This window comes from Ochotona princeps, chromosome X (genome assembly GCF_030435755.1).
Source record: "Ochotona princeps isolate mOchPri1 chromosome X, mOchPri1.hap1, whole genome shotgun sequence".
Classification (NCBI taxonomy): domain Eukaryota; kingdom Metazoa; phylum Chordata; class Mammalia; order Lagomorpha; family Ochotonidae; genus Ochotona; species Ochotona princeps.
The window spans coordinates 84,197,285-84,222,242 of NC_080865.1; the positions used below are offsets into that span (position 1 = coordinate 84,197,285).

The 24,958-nt window shown below is 46.6% G+C and overlaps 1 protein-coding gene across 1 annotated transcript; it reads left to right on the forward strand.

Annotated features, from left to right (window-relative positions):
- The first annotated feature begins 8,280 nt into the window (after positions 1 to 8,280).
- Positions 8,281 to 8,855, forward strand: LOC118760478 (ragulator complex protein LAMTOR5-like). The gene has a single exon (XM_058658548.1). It carries the CDS (start codon positions 8,333 to 8,335, stop codon positions 8,606 to 8,608), a length of 276 nt encoding a protein of 91 aa, XP_058514531.1. The 5' UTR covers positions 8,281 to 8,332; the 3' UTR covers positions 8,609 to 8,855.
- The last annotated feature ends 16,103 nt before the right edge of the window (positions 8,856 to 24,958 follow it).

A 24,958-nucleotide genomic window follows, 5' to 3' on the forward strand; every position in this document is an offset into this window, starting at 1 on the left:
AGTATTTTGTCAGCTTGGATGAGTATGCGTCTCTCCATTCCTCTGGGGTGATTGTGTCAGCATGGGACAGGTGCAGTTCTATTCTGATCGCGTTGTTGTACATGTCCCTACAGCAATATAGTAAGTGGCACCACCAGCTAATACAACATTCCTCATGGGAATCGGGTGTACATTTCTTGGCCCTGCCATCGCATGCCGACTGTTTTCAACTTGGGAATAACATTGTTTTTGGCCAAGGTAAATATGGTGATGCTAAAGACGGAACAGTGACAACTGCAGCTGCTGGTCTGGCGCACGTTCACTCCAGGTGTCCTTACAGAGAACCTTCAAAGGCAAAATGGCTTCCAGCTAGGATTTAAAGTCTCACTACTGCTCCCTGTTTTTATCAGTCATTGTTAATTTTCAAGTGAGTATTTCATAGTAACATACTGTGGTTACAATTTCCTTGTTTACTAATGATATGAAGTCACTCGTTTTATGAAGTTACCTTTAATACGGTTGTTATTCAAGTAGAATATAATGCTATGGGGACATTTCCAGTCTCTTGCTTATTTTTTTTATTTTGTAGTCTATTTTTCTTATTTTTTTAAACTTTGTTTTATTTGAAAAGCAGAGAGGAATTAATCTCCCATTCTTTGGCTCACTCCTCAACACACAGGACTGGCACAGGCCAGGAGCTTGAAACTCCATCTTGGTCTCCCATATGCGTACAGGGGTCCCAGTGATTGTGCCATCATTTCCGGCCTCTGCAGATGTGCATTAGCAGGAAGCTGGATGATAAACAGAGGTGGAATCAACTGCAGGCATTCTAATATGGGATGAACATACCTCAAAGTGCAGCTTAATCCACCGTGCCTCAATGCCCAATATGGTCTATTTTTTATTATTTTATTTTATTTAACTTTTAATATTGTTTACATAGTTGAGAGGGATGCATGACTACGTGGGTCTCTGATTAGGGTGAGGAGGATTGAGGCATGGAGAAATGTGGGTGGAAAAAAATTGAAACATTCCAAGTGCCATGTCAGTCTTCCAGAGAATCTTTATTCACTTTGGCTGCTTTCCCAGGCCATTAGCAGGGACTTGGTTTGCAAGCGGAGCAGTTGGGACAAGAACTAGTACCCATTATAGGATGCCACTGTGTCAGGCAGTGGTGCTTTATCTGCCACACTAGCCACCTTATGCATATCTTCATTTTTAAAAATTATTTTTTTATTTGAAAGGCAGATTTTACAGAGAGAGAAGGAAAGATAGAGAAGGACTGGCCAACTGCTGGCTCACTCCCCAAAAGGCTGCAATGGCTGAAGCTGAGCTGATCTGAAACCAGGAGCCAGGAGCTGCTGGTCTCCCACATGGGTACAGGGGCCCAAGGATTTCAGCCATTCTCCTCTGCTTTCCTAGGCTACAAACAGGGAGCTGTATCAGAAGTGGAGCACTTGGGACATGAACCAGCACACATATGGGATGCTGGCACTGCAGGCGGGGGATTAGCACACAATGCCATTATGCTGGCTCCAAGGAGATCACTTTTGAAGTAAGGGTCTATAGCTTCCAGCAGCTGTATCTGTGGCAGCAAGGAACTATGCAGCACGTGCCTATTATAGTATTCACAAACATGCCATACAGTGAATGGGGAGCTAGCTCTCATCTGGACGAAGAGCCCTGCCCACAGAATACCTCAAGGAAACACCAGGTGCCCAGGCCGAACCTTATAGTTGTCCTACGGCTCTGTGAGTAAGAATGAGCCATGATCTACATCAGGGCCAAACACAAATACTGCCAGGAGACAGTCTCTCACTTAAAGCTGAGTCTATGCCTCCCTATATGTCCAGCAGGCCATGGGAGAGCCAGTCTTGCAGTCCCAACATGCAGTCCCAACATACACCCTCACTGTAATCTAGCCACCTATGTGATGATGCCCACTGACAGTCAGCTCGGTGCACTGGCCAACACCCTGCATGCAGCCTCGGAAGGCAGAGAAAGCAATCACAGGCCAGGCCAGCACAGATTGCGTAGGTCCATTGGCCACCCTGTCATGCCCTTTTTGATGATATAAGAAATCCTCAGCTAGATCAGGGACTTCCACTTTCCTCTATTCAACATCACTGCTTTCCCAGCCCTCACCTACTGCACCTGCTGAAATGAGACAAGATGGTTCCCGCTTCCCTCCACAGAACACCATCCTCCCTCAGTCCCAACCCTAGCCGCTGCCGCCACACCTCTCCAAGCACCCGTCCTGCTGGGCTGAGCCCACATGGACACTGTCTTCTGCACCTGCCACCAGGCAGCTGTTCCAGCCACCTGTCTCTTCCACTGGCAGGGACCTCCCGATGCTCAACTCCAGGTCCTCAGGACAGTGCACAAGGCCTACCGTGAGCCAGGACTTGTCAACCCAGGTGCCTCTCGTGCTAGAGACCTATGTGTGTGCGAGCACAAGGGCAGCCAGGACAGAGAGGACCCGCTGGTGGCTGTGGAGTCACTGTGGCAGGAAGCCAGAGCCCCCGAGGGGCCTTTAGATCAGGCCCACTGAGCAAGAGGCTGCCTGGGCTGCCCCGGGGAGTTCCCTCTGCAGGGACTCAGGCTGAGAGGCTTGCTGTGGCCTGAGTGCTCCAGAGAGGCTCCTGTGAAGGGCCCTGGGCCTCCCTCCTGCTGCTACTGAGGCTCATCTGGCAGGGGCACAGTGGGAGGAGAGGGAAGGAGGAGAGGGAGTGGGCGTCGGCCCGAGGGGAGAAGCACTGAGCTGCAGAGGACCAACAGCGATGCTCCCACCTGCACCCAGGTCAGGCCATGGCTTCTGGGGGCGCAGGGTAGCCAGGGCCCTCCTTGCACACAGCCAGAGCACTCACTGTGCGTGCTGGGCAGCGACACGTGTTCCTTGCCGGGCTGGAGGTGGCTGCCAGCTGACCAGCTGTCCCGGCTTTCCTGGAGCTGGAGCCCTTCCCGGGAGTCAGCCTTTCCATTTGAAAATCAGGGCAGTCCCAGGCAAGTGGGGACAGTTGTAGAGCTCAGGAAACCAGAGGCATGGTGGGCGGGCCGCCCCACTGGGCTGTGCTTGGGGCCTGTGGGGCTGTGGGCTGCTGGGCGGCAGCCTAGATGGCTCAGCTCTGATTTGGGCACTGAGCTTGGCAGGTGTGCTGTGACACTCGAGTTTTCCACACAGGCTGCACATGCTGAGATATCCAATAAGCTTAGAATTAGCAATTTTTCCTTTTCCCCCTCCCCCAAGCAAGGTTTATTATTATTATTATTTTTTAAAGATTTATTTATTTATTACAAAGTCAGATATACAGAGAGGAGGAGAGACAGAGAGGAAGATCTTCCGTCCGATGATTCACTCCCCAAGTGAGCCGCAATGGGCCGGTGCGCGCCGATCCGAAGCTGGGAACCAGACACCTCTTCCGGGTCTCCCACGCGGGTGCAGGGTCCCAAAGCCTTGGGCCGTCCTCGACTGCTTTCCCAGGCCACAAGCAGGGAGCTGGATGGGAAGTGGAGCTGCTGGGATTAGAACCGGCACCCATATGGGATCCCGGGGCTTTCAAGGCGAGGACTTTAGCCACTAGGCCACGCCGCCGGGCCCCAAGCAAGGTTCTTGACTGATACTTGTCATGGATCAAAGCAGAAAATATATGAGTTGATAGTGTGGTTTTGTCACTATGGGTCTAAATACTTGCAGAGAAGTTTGCTGTATCATCATTACGTTATTTACTTTAAATTATATTTTATTTTATTGAGTGCGTCTCATAGGGGCAGTGTTTTGGCAAAACAGGTTAAGCTCTTCCGTCTGCTGGTGCCATCCCCTATCCTCACTTTGGCTCTAGTTCTTGTTGAGTCCTGCTTTTCAGCCAGCTTCCCGCCAATGCGCCCGAGAAGGCAGTGCTGGACTCCTGCACCCACCGGGTGAGCCACACTTCCTTTAGGCTCCTGGCTTTGGCCTGGCCCAGCTGCAGCTGCTCTGATCGTTCGCACAGAAACCAGCAGGTGGAGGATTTTCTCTTTCTCTTTCCCTCCTTCTCTTGCTCTCTCATTTGCTCTTATTCTTATTCTCTCACTCTCTCTATTTCAGATAAGAATAAAATCAGTCTTTCAAAATCCATTTAACATGAAATTTACCTTTTCAACCATTTTAAAGTGTCCAATTCATTGGTTCTTATGATCTTCATGACATGGTGCTTCCTGATTCCATACATGGCTAATCATTACAAAAAGAAACTCAGTGTCTCCCGTTTCTCCCTCCCTCTGTGCTGTTCTAATCTGCTCTGTGTCTACATATTTATTGCTGTGTACAATACATACAATTCAAGCCTTGCAATGTGTGATCTGTCATGACTGCCTCTCGCTTAGCATAATACTTTACAGGTTCATCCAAGATGTCGAATGAATCAGTACTTCAATCTGGTAATGGCTACATAATATCCATGTATATACCATATTTTTTTATCTATCAGTTGGTATACATGTAGGTTATTTCTATTTTTTTGGCTATTATAAGTAGAGCTCTTTTGAAGCCTCATATACAAATTTTTGTATGAATATGTGATCTTTCTTCTTGCGTATATGTCTAGCAGTATAATTATTGAGTCATACTAGAACTCTATGTTCAGCATCTTTAACATAGTTTTTGAAAATGTATTTGAGGGTCTGGCATGGTAGCCTAGTGGCTGAAGTCCTCACCTTGTACTCACTGTGTCCCATATGGGCACTGTCCTAAGCGCAGCGGTTCCACTTCCCATCCAGCTCCCTGCTTGTGGCCTGGGAAAGCAGTCAAAGACGGCTCAAAGCCTTGGGACCCTGCATCTGTAAGGGAGACATGGAAGAGGCACCGGGCTCCTGGCTTCTGATCAGCTCAGCTCCAGCTATTGCAGCCATTTGGGGAGTGAACCAGCAGATGGAGGATCTTTCCTCTCTGTCTCTCCTCCTGTGTGTATATCTAACTTTTTAACAAAATAAATGAATCTTAAAAAGAAAAAGAAAATGTATTTGAGAATAGGAAGAGAGAGAGGGAGAGAGAGAGAGAGAGATTCCACTTGCAGATTCACTCCCCAAATGCCCACAGCCACGTGGGCTGAGCCAAGGCCAGAGGCAAAGTTGAGAGCCAGGTACTTGATGGCAGTCCCCGTGTGAGTGACAGGAATTCAGTCAACTGAGCTATCATTGCTGCTTCTCAGGTTCTGCCCTAGCAGGAAGCTGGAGTCAAGAGGTGGTGCTTGGACCCAAACCCAGGAACTCTGATGACAGCATTTTAATGGACTTTGTCAGCCAATAGACCTTGGAAAGATTTTCTCAATCCTGGTTCAATGAAGCTGATTACGCCTCCCATCCTACCCCAAGATGAACTCTCCAAGGAAATGCATCTTGTTTGACTCCTCATTTACTACTAAAGCCAAGTCTCTGTGAAGTAGCATTTTTTGAATTTGAAAGGTGGAGGGTGAGGCAGAGAGATTTTTGAAACATTGTTTCAATCCCCACATACCTATAAAAGGCAGGACTGGGCCAGAGAAGATAGAAGCCCAAACTGCAGTCTGAATGCTTTTGTCTTTCCCTATATCCATGCCTTTCAAATAAATGGATAAATAAATTTCACATGTCCAATTTTTAACTATTTTTCTTTAAACATTCGTTTTTATTTGAAAGGCAGAGTTAGAGAGCGAGGGAGAGGCAGAGAGGGAGAGAGAGATCTTCCATCTGCTGATTTACTCCCCACCTGGCTGCAATAGCTGGAACTGAGCAGACCAGAAGCCAGGAGCCATGCGCTTCTGCTGGGTCTCCCACACAGCTGCAGGGACCCAAGGCTTTGGGCCGTCCTTAATTGCTTTCCCAGGCCATAAGCAGGGAGCTGGATGGAAGTAGAGTAGTTGGGACACAAATCGGTGCCTATATGGTAGAAGCTGAGCCTATTATACCACAATGCTGGCCCCTAGACTAATATTGTTCTTATTATTTAAAGATTTATTTATTTTTATTGGAAAGACAGATCAGAATTATGGACAGAAGCAGAGACAGAGAGAAAGCTCTTCCATCAGCTGGTTCACTCCCCCAAATGGCTGTAATGGACGGAGCTGAACCCATACAAAGCTGGGAGCAAGAGCCTCCTCTGGGTCTCCCATGCGGGTGCAGGGTCCCAAGGATTTGGGCCATCCTTTGCTGCTTTCCCAGGCCACAAGCAGGGAGCTGGAAGAGAAATGATGCAGCTGGGACACAAACCGGCGCACATATGAGATCCTGGCAATTGCAAGGTGAGGATTTAGCCACTAGGCTACCATGCTGGTCCCTATTATTGGTATTATTTTTTCCTTCTTACACGTTCTGCTGCTGTGGGAAGGGTGAGGCTCTCAGGTGCGTCACTGAGCACAGGGTGTCACCAAGAACAGTGCACCTTGTATGTTACCTGCAGCTGACGGGCTCCTGCACACAGGAAAACCGGCAGAGCCTTCCAGACATCATTCAATTCCAAGATATTTCATCCTAAGTTCCCCATTTCAACCTGATTGTGAAGGCAGAAGGAAATCAGATGCGTCCGAGTTTCAGTAAGAGATTATTTCAAAACTTTCTTGTGAGAAGTTCTAATTGGATAACTCTTTGTCCACTTGAACTTCACATATCCCAAACTAAACACTGTCTGGGGCCAGTGCAAGAGCTCAACTGGCTAATCCTCTACCTGCAAGTGCCTGTATTTCATAGTGACACTGGTTCAAGTCCTAGGTGCTCCACTTGCCACTCCAGCTCCCTGCTTGTGGCCTGGGAAGACAGCAGAGGATGGCCCAAAGCCTTGGGACCCTGGACCTGTGTAGGAGACCCGGAAGAAAGTGCTTGCTGCTGGCTTCGAATCAGTTCAGCTCTGGCCGTTGCGGCTGTTTAGGAGTGAATCAGTGGATGGAAGCTCTTTTTCTGTCTCTTTTTCTTTCTTTCTGTCTCTTTGCCTTTCCAAGAAAAATAAATACATCTTTTTAAAAAGCAACTCAACAGCATCTTTCTCCCTTGAACTGAACTGCTCTCATGTTCCCTGCTGTACTGAGCAGCATCTCTGCTCACTTGGTCTCTCCTATTAGAGGCCGCACTGTCATCCCTCCTCTGCATAGGATCCGGGCCTAAGCCTTAGCAATTGTGTTGCCTAAGCCTGTGTTTCTTCCTGTCCAACCTGACTGCTACTGCTCTCCCAATTTCAGTTATCACCTCAAATTGTCTGAGCCCCCTCACCTGCTTTATCACTCACCTTCCAAGTCTTGCTACCTATGTTTCCAGTTCCACTTCATTAAGAGAAAATTTCCCTAGCATTCCTTCTTTGATTAAAACCTTTTTAAAAAGGGCCAGTCCAGTAACACAGTACATTAATCCTCTGCCTGCAGTGTCAAAATCCCATATGGACTATAGTTCGTGTCCTAGCTGCTCTACTTCTGATATAGTTCCTTGGTAACAGCCTGGGAAAGCAGCAGAGGATGACCTGCAACATTGTGGAAGCTCCTGGTTCCTTGATTTGGACTGGCTCAGCTGGTGATCATTTAGGGAGTGAAACATCACCCACGTGGGAGACCCAGGATAAGCTCCTGGCTCCTGGCTTTGGATTGGCTCAGCTTTAGCCTTTGCAGCCATTTAGGGAGTGAACTACCAGGTTGCAGATCTCGTTCTCTCTGTCGCTCTAACTTTGTATTCTTTTTTTGTCTAACTTTGAATTTCAAGTAAAAATAAATCTTAAAAAAGGAATAAAAATTTGTATGTGAAAAAATTAAGAGAGTGGGCATTTGGCCTAGCCATTAATGCTAGAAGTAATTCAATTAGTGTGTTATCATTTTTTTTGTAAAGATTTATTTATTTTTATTGGAAAGGCGGATATACAGAGAGGAGAGACACAGAGGAAGATCTTCCGTCCAATGGTTCACTCCCCAAGTGGCCACAACGGGTGGAGCTGTGCCAATCCGAAACCAGGAGCTGGAAGCTTCTTCTGGGTCTCCCGCGTAGGTGCAGGGTCCCAAAGCTTTGGGACCCAAAGCTTTGGGCCTGGGCCGTCCTGGATTGCTCTCCCAGGGCATTGGCAGGGAGCTGGATAGGCAGCAGGGCCACCAGGATTAGAACCGGTGCCCATATGGGATCCGGGCTCGTTCAAGGCGAGGACGTTAACCACTACGCTATAGCGCCGGGCCCCAATTAGTGTGTTTTCATACAGCTTAGCTTCGTCTTAGTACAGCCATGAAGCCATAACCAGGTCCTCAAAAAACTCAAAGTAGATTAACTGATATGCTCGCTTAGCAGAGATGGGTGTTACAAGTTCATCTTTACGGCCTGGGGCGCGCCACCGTTCGGGGCAGGACGGGTTCCGGGGTCCTGAGCTGGGGAGGGGATGGAGGCGACCTTGGAGCAGCACCTGGAGGACACAATGAAGAATCCATCCGTTGTTGGAGTCCTGTGCACAGACTCACAAGGACTTAATCTGGGCTGCTGTGGGACGCTGTCAGATGAGCATGCTGGAGTGATATCTGTTCTAGCCCAGCAAGCAGCTAAGCTTACCTCTGACCCCACAGACATTCCTGTGGTGTGTCTAGAATCAGATAACGGGAACATTATGATCCAGAAACATGATGGCATTACAGTGGCAGTGCACAAAATGGCCTCCTGACTCTCTGCTCGGCTCTCCGCACCTATCACAGGAACTTGGTCCTGCGTGTTACAAACTAGTAAAGTTCCCATAGTTAGACCCTTCATTTGATGTGCACTGCGTACTATCCTATTTATTTCAGAGTTAGTTGCTTTTTCACACCATGTGGACAGACCTGTTAAGTTTTATTAAGGATCATGTTGTAAAGCAGATCCGAGTTATTTGTGTTATAATTTTTGTTATGTCGAATAAATCTGTTTGAAGGAAATCTTGAAAAAAAAACAAGTTCATCTTTACACAAAAAGGAATTGAGACTTGAGACAGTGATAAGCAAGGTGCCAAGGTATAATGAACAGATGGGCCTGCTCCAGCCGGAATTGGAGCCTGCGCAGTTTACATTTGGAGTGGGGTATCTAAGGGAACGGCGTCCAGTTCTTCCCGCAGGCTTCTCCAGCCTCTCCTCCCTGTTCTCCAGGACAGAGGATTTGCTGAGTATGAATAAAGTAAAATCCCTCCCAAGGTGTTATTACCCATGTTTAGCAGACTGGGTAGCCCACTTTCACTGACAGAAGCAATTCCCCTAGGATGCCTTCCTTGGGGGTTTGTATTGTCCAATGTTATCAGGCTGGGTAGCTACTGGTGCCATGCAGAGGAGAGTCCCCTGAGAAAGTTTTGCTGGGGAGTAGGGGGAAGTAGCTGGGACTGTCTGAAAAGGTATTGGGTTATGGGGAGGACTTCATAGTGTAAGTACTGGGTGGCTTCTAAGGTGGGCTTCCAAGGCTGTTTGTTAAATTCCTTTTTGAAAAAAGCTTCTGTTTTCTTCTGGCCCCTCAGGCACACACAGACTAATACCTTATTTCCTATATAAGAGTTTCAACTATGTGACCACAGGATATTCATTGTAAGTTCTCCACTGTGGCAGTTCTCGGTACTGCTGAGAACAAAGAGATCCTGCCATAACCACAGTGTAACCACTCCCTCCAGTCCCCTGCAGGCCCACAGACTCTGCCCCCAGTGCCTTCCTCTCCTTGTTTTAGGCACCCTTTCCTGTGTGGTTAGTTGCTCAGCCGTGAGGAAGTGGGGAAAGCCACTGCTGCGTGGGAGGGATGAAGCAGTGGCACTTCTGAGAGCCATGCCCACTTCCACCTGTTGGTCATGGTGCTCGACACCAGGTATCAAGAAACACCTAGCTTTCTGCTTCCTTCGTATTTCTGAGTTCATCCTTTTGGGGGTGGGTGGTCTCAGTTAAGACACTGATTAGGATGTCTGCTCTCCACATTGGAGTACCTGGGTTCAGCTCCTACCACTGGATCCTGTTTGCAGCCTTCTGCTCTTGCAAGCTCTGGGAGGTAGTTCACGGTCCTGGCTGCATCCCTGCCACCTGTGAGCAATACCTGGAGTGAGTTCTTGCTCTCAGCTTCAGCCTAGCCCAGCTCAAGCCATTTCTTTAATTTTTTAAGCTTTATTTATTTTTATTACAAAGTCAGCTATACAGAGAGGAGGAGAGACAGAGAGGAAGATCTTCCATCCGATGATTTACTCCCCAAGTGACCGCAACGGTAGGTGCTGCGCCGATCCGAAGCCAGGAGCCAGGAATTTCCTCCAGGTCTCCCATGCGGGTGCAGGGTCCCAAAGCATTGGGCCGTTCTCTGCTGCTTTCCCAGGCCACAAGCAAGGAGCTGGATGGGAAGTGGGGCTGCCGGGATTAGAACCGGCGCCCAAATGGGATCCCAGTGCATTCAAGGCGAGGACTTTAGCCGCTAGGCCACAGTGCCGGGCCCAAGCCATTTCTGACATTTGAGAAGTGAACCATAAGATGGAAGTAGTATTTACCTCTGAAGTGTAAATATAAACAAATAAATAGATAAATAACAGAACATTTCAAGAGGATCCCTTGTAGAGGTGGAGTTGATGGATCCTGGTTACTGAATGAAGAATGCAATCAAGGGTATGAAAAAAATCCTCAAGGGCTTCTTACTCCCACTTTATCAGCCTTTACTCCAGGACTTCTGGAACAAGCTTGCTCTAGCAGCACTCCTAACAGTGCTCTCCTGCGTCCCTGCCTTTGTACATACTGTTCTCTTTGATCCAAAGGACTTTACCTCCCGCCTACCAGGAATATCCTTATTTCTCTATCGGATTGCCCCATGCAGAACTCCCCAGTGTCTCCTTAAATTCTGGACCCAGGAGGGCCCCACCCATATCACCTTAGCCCTGACTCTGAAAACACTCCTCTGTATTAAGAAAAAAAAATCGGCTAGCATTGTGTGGTAAAGCTACAGGCATCCCATTTGGGCTCCACTTCTCATCCTGGCTGCTGCACTTCCCATCCAGTTTCCTGCTAACTGTAAGGAGTTATTCGAATATCCCACCCTGGACCCGGTGCCATTTCTTCTTCCTCACAGTTCAGGAAATTCGCACGGTCCAGCCATCTACCAATCAGATGTAACCCAGCACTTCACCTGAGAATCTCACCCCAATCTTCCAGCCCCTTCCCCAACCCCCCCACTCACCAATCATCCCTAGGCTTTCACCTGCAGGCACCAATCCCCTGGGGCCTGCCCTCAATCCCTCCCAATCCCTGCCCTCCACACCTTGCAGACAAAAAGGCCCCCAGGTGCGGCTCTCTCTCTCTCTTCTTCCAGCCTCCCTCCCCTTCCCCTTTTCCTTCTTGCCTCTCCAACAGCTCTCTCTCTCCCTCCCTCCTTCCCTCCCTCCCTCCCTCTCTCTCCCTCTCCCCTCTCTCCCCTCTCTCTCCTCTCTTCTCTCTCTTCTCCTTCCGGCTACCCTTCCCCTCTTCCCTGCTGTTCTCCAACCCCCCCCTTCCTGCCCCTCTGGAATAAACCTCCTAAGATACCTCCTTGCGTCTGGTGTTTTCAGCTCACAGTAAGAACCAAGTTGCGGGAATTAGCTGCGCGTAATAATATCGTAATGTTGTATGAACATGAACATGAACTCTAACCTTTTTAAATAACTAACGCTAATAGCTTGGAAAAAGCTGTGGAGAATGGCCCAAAGCCTTGGGCCCCTGCATCCGCGTGGGAGACCTGGTTCCTGGCTCCTGGTTAGCACACTGCTGCCTGTTGTGGCTTTCAGAGAGTGAACCAACAGATAGATGATTGTTAGATTTGCCGCTGGCCAAAATGTTAGATTCGCCGACCACAGGGAAAGACTAACTCAGCCAAATATATGAAAAGAATTTATATGGCCTTTATTTCAAGGAACCACGGTCACGGGCTGCCCTTCCCCACACAGCAGAAAGGACAGACGTGAAGGAGTGGGTTGCAGAGGAAGAAGAGCGCGGAAGAGATGGGGAAGGGGTTTTTAAACTCTTCTTGCCACGAAAGCCGAAATGGGGGTCACCTTGGCCCTTATTGGTGGGGGGATATGGGTCTGTGTCCCTCACTGGTGCAACACTGGCCTCACAGCCTGAGGGGCCCATCTCTTCCGGGTTTGGTTGGAGGCAAACTCCGCCCTTCTCCGGTTACCTTGGTAGTCATCAATGATATTCTCTCTTGCTCTCTCTCTTTCTCTCTCTCTCTCTCTCTGTCTTCCTATCTCTCAGTAATGTTGTGATTTTTTTATTGTATAAATTTTATTTTTGATACTTTTCACATATTTGATTAGGGTGCTAAGGGTCAAGGGCTTTAGGAAAGTGGGTGAAACCACTGTTTTGACATTCTCTTTTTTCTTGCCTGTATCTGTGGGGAGGGGAGAGATGAGGGGAGAAACCACAGCCAGCCTTCCAACCATCCCAGGGTCCCAGATGTGGGGCATGCTCCGAGGGACCGGCTCAGATGTTCCCCACCACTCCAAGATCAGACACAATTGGGTGCTTTCAGGTTGGTATGGCTATAGACATTTTTAAAATTATGTTTTAAATCTTTTTTTTTCAAGATGTATCTATTTTTGTTGCAAGGTCAGATATACAGAAAGGAGAGACAGAGAGGAAGATGTTCTATCCAAAGACTCACTTCCCAAGCAGCCGCAACGGTCGGAGCCGCACTAACCCGAAGCCAGGAACCTGGAGCCTCTTCCAGGTCTCCAATGCGGGTGCAGGATCCCAAGGTTTTGGGCCATCACTGACTGCTTTCCCAGGCCACAAGCAAGGAGCTGAATGGGAAGCGGGACCTGCCGGGACACGAACCGCGCTTATATGCGATCCTAGTGTGTGTAATGCGAGGACTCTAGCCTCCAGGCTACAGCACCGGGCCTGCTCAAGTAGTTTTGATAATTCAAAAATTCTGTATTGCTGCCAATCTTACCCCTCCAATCACGATGAAATCTCTCCAGACTCCACTAGCTGACATAATCCACCTTAGAACTCTGTTTGCCCAGGTATTCATTGCCAACACTTGGCTGGGCTAGTTGACTGATTTGTTCTGTCTTCTGTCCTCTGTTGTGGCATTAGGTGTCCTCTGCTGCCTCCAGTGTGTACTGCAATGTCCTCCATGTGCATCTGGATATGCTGGTGACTGCTTTGTCTAAGCCACTGAGGAGGCCCAGCTCTGACACATGCATTCCATGGTCAAATCACAGAACCTGTAATTTCCTCCATAGTTGGAGTTCTGAGTTTAGTGGTTCAGATTGGGGGATTCCCAAAGAAATTTCTTCTGAGGTGATCCCAGACCTGATTCTTATGTGTGCATCCCAATAGAGGGTGTGGCACAGTCTCGCCCAAATTGGCTTTCGCACACACTGTTAATCGCAATTGTTGGGTCAGTTGTCTCCAGCCCTGTCTTCTACGCAAACTAATGGGTGTGGCAGTCCAGCCCAATCCTGCCCACTGCATACTCAGCCCCCACGCAAACCAGTGGGGGTTGTAGCCTAGTTGGAGCAACCCACAATAAACCTCACCAGGCCTGCCCCCTGCCCTGGTTCTTGTGCTTGCCAGTACGTACAGCAGACTGATCCTGTCTGTCCCACATCCCATTCAATGCTGTGATTTTTTTTTAAAAAGATATTTATTTTTATTGGAAGGGCAAATTTATAGAGAGAAGAAGAAACAGGAAAATCTTCCATCTGCTGGTTTACTCCCCTAGTGATTACAACAGCTAGAGCTGAGCCAATCCGAAGTAGGAGCCAGGAGCTTCTTCTGGATCTCCTACATGGATGCAGAATCCCAAGGCTTTGGGCTATCCTCGACTGCTTTCCCAGGCTACATGGGATCTTGGCACATGCAAAGTGAGGATTTAGCCACTAGGCCATCACGCTGGGCGCCAACTCTATAATTTTTTAATTAATATTTTTTTCAAAAGGAAAAAGAAGTAAAATGAATACCTAGCAATTTCTTTTAAAAGAAGGAAAATTAAGAAAAATAAAGGGGCCCCGGCACAGTAACCTAATGGCTAAAGTTCTCACCTTGCAAGCCTTGGGATCACATACGGCAGTATGTGATCTATAGGCAGCAATCTCTTTTTTTTTTCCAAAGATTTATTTTTGTTGCAAAATCAAATATACAGAGAGGACGAGAGACAGAGAGCAAGATCTTCCATCTGATGATTCACTCCCCAAGTGACTGCAATGGTCAGAGCTGAGCCGATCTGAAGCCAGGAGATTCTTCCAGGTCTCCCACATGGGTACAGGGTCCTAAGGCTTTGGGCCTCACTGACTGCTTTCTCAGGTAACAAGCACGGAGCTGGATGGGAAGTGGAGCTGCTGGGATTAGAACTGACACCCATATTGGATCCCAGCACATGCAAGGAGAGGACTTTAGCTGTTAGGTTACTGTGCTGGGCCCAAAGGCAGTAATCTTTAATGGCTGAGAAATTCACTCTCACCTAACAACCATCTCTTTTGAGTCAGATTAATGTTTGTTTACTGTGTAGTGACAAAGTTTATCGCCATGGGCCCTGCGCAACAGCGTAGTGGTTATAGTCCTCGCTTTGAAAATTCTGACTAGAATCTGGTCACTTTAGAACACTTCCCAAGACTAATTTAAAAAGTCATTGAGCTTGTATTCCTTTCAGCCTTGGCATTTATATTCTTCTCTGAATAAACCTAATATTAAACTTTTTTACAACACTTGGTTATTTCCACTGATAATACAGAACAGGGATATGTTCACAGAAATCAAAACTATATACAGCAATGCACACTCATGTCACTCCTCAGAGTAATGTTGTGATGCCGCACATCCCATATCAGAGTCTCCCGGTGTGAGTCCAGCGTCCACTTCTGATTCAGCTTCCTGCAACTGCCTCTTGGAGGGCTTACACTCCTGACAACCATGTGGCAGACCCAGGATGGAGTTTCCAGTTCCTATTTTTGTCCTGATCAAATGCCTGCTGTTGCTGCTATTTGGGGAATGAACCAGCAGATGGAGATTGTCACCTTTTTCTCCCTCTTTTGGTCATCATTGCCTCTCAAACAAACCTTATGACAAAAACTGTCATCTTGCTGTATCTTTCGGTTCTCACGGATCCTCCTTCAGTCTCTCATGGCAACCAAATTAGTTGTTTTCTGGCTTCCTTCTTTTCTTTCTCTCTCTCTCCCACTTTCTTTCCTATTTTGTTCTTTTTTATTTTAAGATCAATTTATTTTTATTGGAAAGACAGAACTAGAAGAAGAAGGAGAGACAGAGAAAGATCTTTCATCCGCTGATTTACTCCCCACATGGCCGCAATGGCCAGAGCTGAGCCGATCCGGAGCCAGGAGCCAGGAGCATCTTCTGGGTCTCCCACGCGGGTACAGGGTCCCAAGGCTTGGGCCATCCTTGACTGCTTTCCCAGGCCACAAGCAGAGAGCTGGATGGGAAGCAAGGCTGCCAGGACACAAACCAGTGCGCATATGCTGAAAAGAAGGCTACTGTTTCCCATGAAGGAGATATTTCTATGACAGGTACTGTGCCTGTTTGGGTAAACCACCACTTTTTTAAAATTGATTTTTACTGGAAAAGCAAATTTACAGAAAGAAGGACAGACAGAGATAAATATCTTCCATCCGCTGGGAGGCAACAGAAGGTGACCCAAGTGCTTGGGTTCCTGCTTACCCTCATGGAAGACCCAGATGGAGTGCCTGGCCCCAGTCCTGGCTGCTACAAGCATATGGAGAGTGAACAGATAGAATACCTCTTTCTTTCTGTCATTATACCTCTCATGTAGTTGAGAAATAGATGAATAAACATTAAGAAAGACTTTCTGAGAATAGATACAAAAAGGAAAGTTCATCCACTTGGTCTTTCAAAAGAAAAACAAATACAGCTTCAAAGAATTATTTTTTAAAAGTCTTTGGAACTGAAAATTCTGGAAAAAACACATTTCTGTTTTTTACCTAAATTTATCTTTTAATTCCATTTTTCCTAAAGTTTTAAAAGTACCCATATATATATGCATTCAGTATATATTTTTAGGTGCTCCTGTGTATATATGTGTATGTAAGCATGTATGTGTGTTTATCTACACGTGTCCATGTGTTTCCTATTTCTGTCTACTTCAAGTGCTAGAGGTTATGACCACCCAGTAATAGGGAGCACACACCATCCAGACCTTCATCTCAGACATGGTCTCTGCACTGAAAGGAACCAAACTCCCTCAGTGTACTAGCCACTTGGGCCTTAGGCAAGGCAGGGCCAGCTGAACTTAGAACAACTTTGTATGTGGAAATCAGCCAGTGTTTTACAGTCAGGGTGTGTTATAAAGTATACAGAAGCCAGTTAGAAAGAGCCTCCTATTGACCAAGTCTGAGAATATTTGAGAACCAAAATAGTTAAATTCGATGATGACGTAGGAACTTGTGAGTAATACAATCAATCAGTAAGGCAGAAGGAAGAGTTCTTGCTTTATAGTAGAATGTAGAGTGCCAACTGATTAATTTACAGAGATTCTAGAGCAGGAAAGTCAGTGCTTGCTGTTTTTAAGAAAGATTTATTTTTATTTGAAATGCAGAGTTACAGAGAGAGAAGGAGAGACAGAGAGAGAAATCTTCCATCTGCTGGTTCACTCCCCAAAAGGCTGCAAAACGGCAGAGCTATGCTGGTCAGAAGTTAGGAGCCAGGAACTTACTCCAGGTCTCTTATGTGGGTGTAGGGAGTCTAAGGACTTGAGCCATCTTCTGCTGCTTTTCCATGGCATTGTCAGGGAGCTGGATCACAAGTGGAGCAATGAGGACTCGAACCAATGCCCATATGAGGTGCCAGCACTACAGGATGAGGCTTAATCAACTATATGACAGCGCTGTCCCCATAAACATTTTAGTAAAGACTGAATTGGACAAGAATCATCAAACAACACTGTAGTACCTAGAAGCAATTTTTTTTATGAGGAAATAGATATTTGCATTGTTTAAAGATGTCTCTCCCACAGAATTGCTTATTGAAACAAAAACAGGAATTACAGAGCAGAGAAATTTGACAACCCCATGACAAGGTGATCAAAATTAACATAATTAATAATGGAAAGAGGAACACTGTGTGCTTCCAGATGTGAGACATTGAAAAGGACACAACTTTACCTGTGGAAGAGTCCAGCCCAGAATATAACTTAGCAAGCTTTAGCCTAGTGATTAAATGTCAGGATACTTGTATCTGATATTGGAGTACCTGAGCTCATTTCTCACCTCTGGCTCCTGACTTTAGTGGCAAGTAATTGGATTCCTAATTCAGAAGAACTGCACTGAGTTCCTGGTTCCCTCCTGGCTATGGTCCAGCCTAGTTCCAGACTGGGCATTTAGGGGAATGAATCGCAGGAGAACAGCTCTTTCTTTCTGTTACTCTGCCTCTCAAATAAGCAAATAAATTAAAAATATATGCCTGGTGTAGTAGCCTAGCAGTTAAAGTCCTCTCCTTGCATGCTCTGGGATCCCATGTGGGTGCCAGTTCTAATCCTGGCAACCCTGCTTCCCATCCAGCTCCCTGCTTGTGGCCTGAGAAAGCAGTCAAGGATGGCCCAAAGCCTTGGGACCCCACACCCAATACGGGAGACCTGGAAGAATCTCCTGGCTCCTGGCTTCAGATCGGCTCAGCTCTGACCATTGCAGTCACTTGGGGAGTGAATCACAGGATGGAAGATCTTCCTCTCTGTTTCTCCTCTTCTCTGTATATCTAACTTTGCAATAAAAATAAATTAAAAAAAAAAAAAACAACTTCATCCAGCACTGTGGTGCAATAAGTAAATCCACCACCTGCAGTGCTGGCATCCCATAGAAATGCTGGTTTGAACCCTGGCTGCTCCACTTCTGATCCAATTCTCTGCTAATGCATGTTGGAAAGCAGCAAAAGATGCTCCAAGTCCTTAGGCCCCTATACCCACATGGGAAACTCAGATGACGTTCCTGGCTCCTGGCTTTAGCCCTGACTGTTGTGGCCATTTGGAGAGTGAACCAGTGGATGGAAGCTCTCTCTCTGCTTTTCAAATAACTAATCTTTCATTGAAAATGTATAACTTTATGTACATGTGATAGAATATTATTCAACCTTAAATAGTAAGGAGGTTGTGGGGTAGACATTTAGCTTGGAGGTTAGGGCCCTGGTTAACATGCCTGCCAGCATCTGTTGTTGAAGTGACTGGGTTCAATTCAGAGCTCTGGCTTGACTCCTGTTCTTGTTAATGTAAACCCTTGTGGACAGCAGTGATGATTCACAGGATTGAATTCCAGTCACCCACATGGGAGACAGGAAGTGAGGTCCCAGATCCTGGCTTTGCTCCCCTTTCTGGGGTTGTTGTGAGCATTTGGGGAATAAACATGTGAATGGGAACTTACTCAGTCTCTATAATAAATAAATCAAAACATTTTAAGTAACATAATTCTGATACATGCAACACATGGATGACTGTTGAAGACATTAAGGTAAGTGAAAGAAGGTATACACCACAGGAGAAAAGTATGAATCCACTTATATGAGGTACCTAAAAGTCACTTTGGGAATTCCTCTGTTAGGCTACAACTCTTGCTGGTGAGTGTGAGAGCCAAAGCTAGGGGCAGCCCAGGACAGGCTGGGCTACAATATCCATTGGCATAAAGGTGGGCTGGGTCTGGAGGCAGTCCGGACTAGGCCATCCACAGCACCCACTGCAGATGTGAGAGCCAGGATGGGGTGCAGGCTGGGCTGGGTTGGACTGCAACACCCACCAGTATACATGAGGACTGGGACTAGGGGCTGGCCAGGCTGGGCTAGACTACAGTACCTACCAAAATAAGCTGGGACTGAGGGCAGGCTGGCAATGTGAGATTGCAGTATGCACTGCGCAATGCCAAGGCGAGGCAGAACATACCAGACTTGGCCACAAGGACGTGCAAGACTTGGTTTGGGGGTGGGGGCAAGCCTCGTAGGTGAACTTCAAGGATTCCCCTGATAGGCTACTGCTACCACTGGCGAGTGTGAGAGCTGGGACTGGGGGTGGACTGGGCTAGACAGGGCTGCAACAAGCTTTGGTTCACATGTGAACTGGGTTTGGGGGAAACCTGGGCTAGGCTAGTCCACTGTACCCACTGGCACATGTAAGATCCAGAATAAGTGTGGGCCAGCCAGACTTTGCTACAGCATCAACTGGCAAGTGCCAGGACTGGGTGCAGGTCCTGTCAGGCTGAACCATAGTACCCCCTGGCAAGTACAAGATCTGGGCCTGTGAGTGGGCCTAGTGAGTACTCCTTTGCTGGGCTGCAGCTCCCACTGGGTTAGCATGAGAGGTGGGGACGAGGGCAGACCAGACTGGACAAGGTCACTTTGCCATCAGCATTCATGTATGCTAGGTCTGGAGGTGGGTCCAGCTGAATTAAGCCACAGCATCCATGGGTGTGTACATAAGCCAGATGGGATATGGGATGGGCTGCACTAGACTGCTACACATGTTGGCATGGAGTGGACCTGGGGCTGGGGTTATGCATGATGGGGATTACTGGGAGTCACCCCTACTACGCTGCAGCTCCTGCTTGTGTGTGCAAATGCTGGGTTTGTGTTAGGTTTGGTTGGGTTTGGCCATAGCACCCGTCTGTCTGCAATATGGGGCTGAAGGTGGAACTGACCAGGCAACTGCAGCTAAGAAATTGAACCAGATGCTGCACTGGCTTGGGTACATAACAGTCAGATCTGGGTCACTCCATGTAACATTTTTGGGGGGAACTAGTCCCAACTAGTCTGCTGAATCCAAACTCTGGCCATATGGAAAAACATAATACATGTGTTCTGATCTTGGAGTGCATGTATCAAGAATGGGCCTCCTCAGTTGCCGAGCTGAGCAGTGGACAACATGCCGAGAAACACAACGGGGGACATGACAGCGAGCTCATCTAGGCCAACAGGGGACACTGGCTGTCTTGTCAGAGGATGGAGAGCAGAACAGATTGGACTACTCTTCTGGCCAAGCTTTGCAGCATGTTCCTTGATCTATGGATACACTAAAGTGGACTCAGTCAGCCAACAGACCTTGGAAATATTTTTTTCAATGCTGGCGCAATGAAACTAACAACTTCTCAGAACTATCAAAATCATTCAAGTAACATCCTCAGCACACTCTCCTCCACATCGGGGTCCCTAAGGAATGATCAAAGGATACTGATGTAGTTTGACAACAAGGAGTGGCCCCTTCCACTTCCTCCTTGCAGACACAGGAGAAAAAAAAAAGAAAGAAACATTTGTCCCAGTCTCCTTCTTCCATGCCTCCTAATCATTAGGTAGCCCACAAGGGGGTACATCCTTGTCAACTATGTAAACATCATTAAAAATAAACTATATCTTTAAAAAAAGTAAAAGAAAAAATGTCAATGTCATAAAAGGCAATGAAAGTGTATGAAAATGGAGCATATTAAAGGAAGATAAGGAGACATGAGACCTAAATATATTACTTGACCTCAAATTGGATCTTGTACTGGAGGGGAAAATTGCTCTAAAGTACATTGTTAGATCAACTGCTAAAACTGGAAAGTGAGATGATAGATAAAATAATACATCACTATAAATTTCTGAAGCTGACAACCGGGCTGTGGTTCTGACTGTCACCATGGGTTTTTTTTTTAAGATTTATTTATTTTTATTGCAAAGTCAGATATACAGAAAGGAGAAGAGACAGAGAGGAAAATCTTTTATTTATTTTTTTTTTATTGATTACATTGCATTATGTGACACAGTTTTATAGGCACTGGGTTTCCCCCTCCACCACTACCCCCCCATGGTGGATTCCTCCACCTTGTTGCATTACCACAGTTCAAGTTCAGTTGAGATTCTTTCATTGCAAGCATATACCAAGCACAAAGTCCAGCATCTTATTGTCCAGATAAGTTCAACAGTTTCTTGGGGAGACCATCTCTGGTCTGAAGGTAGAGCTGGCAGAGTATCATCCCAATCAATTAAAAGCCCCGACATTACATCAGTAACAATTTATAACGTTATGGAATTAGTTGACATGGTATTGAGTAACCAATATGTTAAAAGAGAAAAAAAAAAAGAATGCAAGTTCTGAACCACATCATGTGACTTCTACATTGACATTTCAATTATTAGTTTATATACAACCGGGTTCTATACACCTTAAAATGGCTATAGATGACTATTCAGCTGTCTCATATCTATTTTAATTTTAGTATTTAGCAGTTCATAGCGTTGAAGCATGATTTGCTGGACCTGGCTGTTTTTCGGGTAGTTTAACTCTATAACTCTAACAAGACATATGTCAACAATTTAGGTGAACAGTTTTAGGAGGGGTGTGCAGAGAAATCTTCAATACCCTAGTGAGGAGTAACTAATCTTTGTGTCCCACCCAGTGAGTTATAAGTGCATCCCCGCTGTTTCCTGTCTGTTTCTAAGCTTTCCTTGTTGTTCTTTGTCTATCTATTCTAGTTTCTTTGGTTTGTTTGTGTGTTTGCTTGTTTGTTTTGAGGGGTTTCTGGAGCGATCCTGATGGTCATTACGAGAGAGGGTGGGGACCCAAAGTCGGAACCAGGCAAGGACCAGAGAAAGCTCCTCAGAGAGGAAAATCTTCCGTCCGTTGATTCACTCCCCAAGCAGTTGCAATCGCAAGAGCTGCGCCGATCCCAACCCAGGAGTCAGGAGCCTCTTTTGGGTTTTCCACATAGGTGTGGGGTCCCAAGGCTTTGGGCCATCCTCTGCTGCTTCCCCAAGCCACAAGCAGGGAGCTGTATGGGAAGCAGGGCCACTGGGATTAGAACCAGCACCCATATAGGATCCCGGCACATGCAAGCTGAGGACTTTAGCCACTGAGCTGCCATGCCAGGGCCTGTCATCATGATTTTTAAGAAATATGCACTGAAGTCTTTGGATGGGGAAGACCATGATAAATAATATTTTCAGTTCAGAAGAGGTAGATGTACGTGAATACATAGATGATGGATATAAATACATAAATGTGTATCTACAGATAGATGGGTATAGAATAAAAGAGAAATGTTAACGTACATGGAGTAAAAAGTGAACAAAAAGTGAATCTGGGGCCCGGCGGCGTGGCCTAGCGGCTAAAGTCCTCGCCTTGAATGCCCCGGGATCCCATATGGGCGCCGGTTCTAATCCCAGCAGCTCCACTTCCCATCCACCTCCCTGCTTGTGGTCTGGGAAAGCAGTCGAGGATGGCCCAAGGCTTTGGGACCCTGCACCCGCGTGGGAGACCTGGAAGAGGCTCCTGGTTCCCGGCATCAGATTGGCGCGCACCGGCCATTGCAGCTCACTTCGGGAGTGAATCATTGGACGGAAGATCTTCCTCTCTGTCTCTCCTCCTCTCTGTATATCTGACTTTGTAATAAAAATAAATCTTTAAAAAAAAGTGAATCTGGGTAAAGTATATATAGGCATCGTTTATACTATTATTCTGGCACCCTCTGTGAGTTTAGAATTATCTCTAAGTAAAAAAAAAAATGTAAAAACCAAAATAATAATGCCTTCATTAGAGTTCTTATCATAGTATATTGTGACTATGGCCCCACTAGTTTGAATGTAATCACAGACATAGACTGTGTCTTGTTCCTAGTGCTAGGGCCTGAGGAGCCCTCCATAGGGAAGGCCAAACAAACATGTTGATTGAGGATATTTTCTTGGCTGATGTGGTAGAGGAAGGTTCAAGTCATTTAAGGAATTTCTAGCAGTGCTCTTATCAAAAGTATTTATAGAGTCCAGCATTGTGGCACAGCATCCCGTATCTGACTGTGGAATTGATGCTAATGCACCTCAGAAGGAATTGGAAGCTCACCCAGGTACCTGGGCCCCTGCCAGCCACGCAGGAGACCAGAACAGAGTTCCTTGCTCCTGGATTTGGCCTGGTTCAGTCCTGACTCTTGTGACGATTTGGGGAGTAACCCAGCAGATGGAAGAACTCTCTCTCTCTCTGCCCTCCAAATAAAGAAATGTTTTTAAAAGCATTGATAGGTTTCGTGATGTGTTTGCCTTGTCTCTTCGAGGACCCTTGCTATTACAGGCACACCCATGCAAAGCATGTGGTGTGGATTCCACAGCTATGACTATGACAGGCCTTTCCTAAAGTCTAAACAACGTTGTATCAGCTCTGAGGAGATCTGCCATCTCCTGTTATCTCTATAATTGAGCAGACACCCTGGAAAATTTGTGAACACTCCCATCCCACCTCCACAACATCATATGATTGCAAGTCACAGAGGGGTCTTATGATTCACTGAGACTGAGATCCAGCCAAGTGTCTGTCTCATTAGATCTGCCTCTAATGACGACAGTGCTTCATCTGAAATCCATGAGAGTTAATTGTTGTTACTACTGCTTGGGCATTTTACACTCATTCATTAAATTTTAAAAATGTTGAGTTGATGTTATTTGAGGGGCAATTTTCTGATCGTCGAGTGAGCATGATTGGTTCCACCTGAGATCTGAGGGGACAGACACTATGCAAGCAAGTGCAGCAGAGGCTAACTTTGTAAAATTCAACATTTAAAAAATGATATCACATTTTCAAGCTGAGGAATCAGCATTTCAGTTTATGACTTACTTTTTTAAAGAGTATTTACTTAAAAGTCAGGGTTAGAGAGAGAGAGAGACAGAGAAATCTTTGCTCTGCTAGTTCAATCCCCAGATGCACGCAAGCAGCCAGGTCAGGGCAAAGCTGAGGGCAGCAGCCAGGAGCTTCTGCCATATGGCCCATATGGGTAGCAGGGACCCAATCCTAGGGCCATCCTCCACTGCTTTCCCAGGCTATTTGCAAGGAATTGTTAGGGTCCATTATACCCCCTCCTTGAATTAGAGATTAATGATTTCTCATTACTGATAATAGAATTAATCCAGAATTTTCTCAATAATTTAAGAAGGGAACCTCTTTCAGTTACTGTCCAGCAGGCACAGATGGCACATTTAGTTTTTTAAGATTTTATTATTATTATTATTAATTTTTACTGGAGGGCCTGGTGCGATGACCTAGTGCCTAAAGTCCTCGCCTTGAACATGATGGGATCCCATATGGGTGCCAGTTCTAATCCTGGCAGCTCCACTTCCCGTCCAGCTACCTGCTTGTGTCCTGGGAAAGCAGTCGGGGATGGCCCAAAGCCTTGGGACCCTACACCCAAGTGGGAGACCTGGAAGAGCTCCTGGCTCCCAGGTTCGGATGGGCGCAGTACCGGCCATTGTGGCCACTTGGGGAGTGAATCATCGGACAGATCTTCCTTTCTCTCCTTCTTCATGTATATCTGACTTTGCAATACAAATAAAGTAAATCTTACCCCCCCCCAAAAGATTTTATTGGTAAGTCAGATTTATAGAGAAGTGAGAGGAAGATCTTCCATCTACTGGTTCACTCCTCAAGTGGTTACAATGAGCCAATCTGAAGCCAGGAGCCAGAAGCTTCTTTTGGGCCTCTCATGCAGGTGCAGGGTTCCAAGGCTTTGGGCTGTCCCCGACTGCTTTCCCAGGCCTCAAGCAGGGAGCTGGAAAGGAAGTGGAGCAGCCGGGATACGAACCAGTGTCCATATAGGACACCATCACATGGAAGGCAAGGACATTATAGCCACTAGACTATCATGCTGGGTCCTTGCTTTTATTTTATTTATTTTTTTAAAGAAGCATTTAACGTGACCTGGTGTGATGGCTTAATGGTTAAATCCTCACCTTGCAAGTGCTAGCACCCTATATGAGTGCCGATATGTATCCTAGCTGCAGTGTAGCCTGGGAAAGCAGTAGAGGGTGGCTCAGGGGTTTGCCCCCCTGCACATGTGTGGGAGACCCGGAAAAAACTCCTGGCTCCTGGCTTTGGATTAGCTCACTTTCGGCTGTTGTGGCCACTTGGGGAGTGAACCAGTGGATGGAAGATTTTTCTCTGTCTCTCCTTCTCTCTGTAAATCTTACATGCTTTTCCAATAAAAATAAATAAATCTTTTAAAATAAAAGAGAAATATCTAATAAAGCAACTGTTTATGATATTTGTGTAGGAAGTAGAGAACCCATGACTGATATCGCAGAATCCAGAACTAAGA